At 26.8% G+C, this 1,162-nt stretch overlaps 1 protein-coding gene across 1 annotated transcript in view; it reads right to left on the bottom strand.

Moving 5' to 3' along the window:
* Positions 1-1,162, bottom strand: part of LOC107642133 (probable xyloglucan endotransglucosylase/hydrolase protein 26) — a 2,773-nt gene that overhangs the window by 996 nt on the left and 615 nt on the right. Inside the window, exons 2-3 of the mRNA XM_016345443.2 lie at positions 798-898; positions 502-695 (exon numbers count right to left, since the gene is read on the bottom strand). Of these exons, the coding sequence (XP_016200929.1) occupies positions 502-695; positions 798-898 (295 nt within the window). The remainder of the gene's footprint in view (positions 1-501; positions 696-797; positions 899-1,162) is intronic.

Below are 1,162 nucleotides of genomic sequence, written 5' to 3'. Positions count from 1 at the left end.
AATCTTAATAATTAGAAAAAAAAATAGAGAATGCAAGATTTTTTGAAAAATGACGTGCTATTGAATGAATCAAACAAATTAAAAAGTTTTGGACCTTTTTTATAATTTTATCAAAAAGTATTGTTAAACTGATTAACAAATTATCCTTTTAAATCTGAATCTTCAATATATATAACAAATAAAAAGTTAACATTTTGTTTAACCAACAAAAAGTATAATACTCCTTACTTAATAAATATGCCAAAATTTTAATTGAATATCTAATTTTTACAGTTCAATATAATTAGTCTTGTTTGGTGAAAACTCAAATATAGCATGTGAAGTTAATGACTAAGAGTCGTTAGATGAAAATTTAGTCAAATCAGTCAAATTATTTGACGATTTTCAACTATTAACTTCACGTAAAATTGACTGTGAATGAGCTTTTACCACCCATTTTCATGACTTAATTCTCTGCTTTGTTCATCCAAAAAGTGTGGTAAATGAAATTGATAAACTTACACAACTTGAGTGGGGTTCCAATGAATGGTGTAATTGTGAAAATCAGCGGTAGGGTCAAACCAAAGGTAAAATTGTTGCTCTTTGCTTCCATTTCCTTGTGTATATATGTTTGTGTGGACAATATATGGTTGTCCTGAAATGTTGCCTAAGAACTCAAAGTCTATCTCATCATGTTGACTTCCTGTTGAGGATAGCTTTACCCATTCCAACAATTAAAAAAATAAAAGAAAATAAAATTATTAGTGACAGATAAAACGGAACAAAATCAATAATTGTGTATCCAATGAACTACTTACATAATAGGCTGTAACAGTTCCTGCAGAATTATTAGGTACCAGTTTGATTTTCGATTCTATACTTCCAAATAAGAATGGTATCTTTGTTTGAGCAGCAGAGCCTGAAATTAAAACTCAACCCATGTTTTCACTTCGTTAATTACAATTTTTCTCAATATTAATTTTCAAGAGAAATGATTTAGAATTTTAAATTATTTTAATAGATTTTTAAATAAAATTTTTAAAATATTTTCTCTTAATTGTTTTTCTCTTTTTTTTTTTCTTTTAAAATAGCAAAATTCTGGAAATTAAATCGGTAATGGAATTAGTAAAAATGAGAGGATCACATGTTTAAAGGTTTAAATAAGTGATTAAACCGACGAGTA

Source organism: Arachis ipaensis, chromosome B05, assembly GCF_000816755.2.
Source record: "Arachis ipaensis cultivar K30076 chromosome B05, Araip1.1, whole genome shotgun sequence".
NCBI lineage: Eukaryota > Viridiplantae > Streptophyta > Magnoliopsida > Fabales > Fabaceae > Arachis > Arachis ipaensis.
This window is presented reverse-complemented; position numbering and strand designations above follow the sequence as displayed.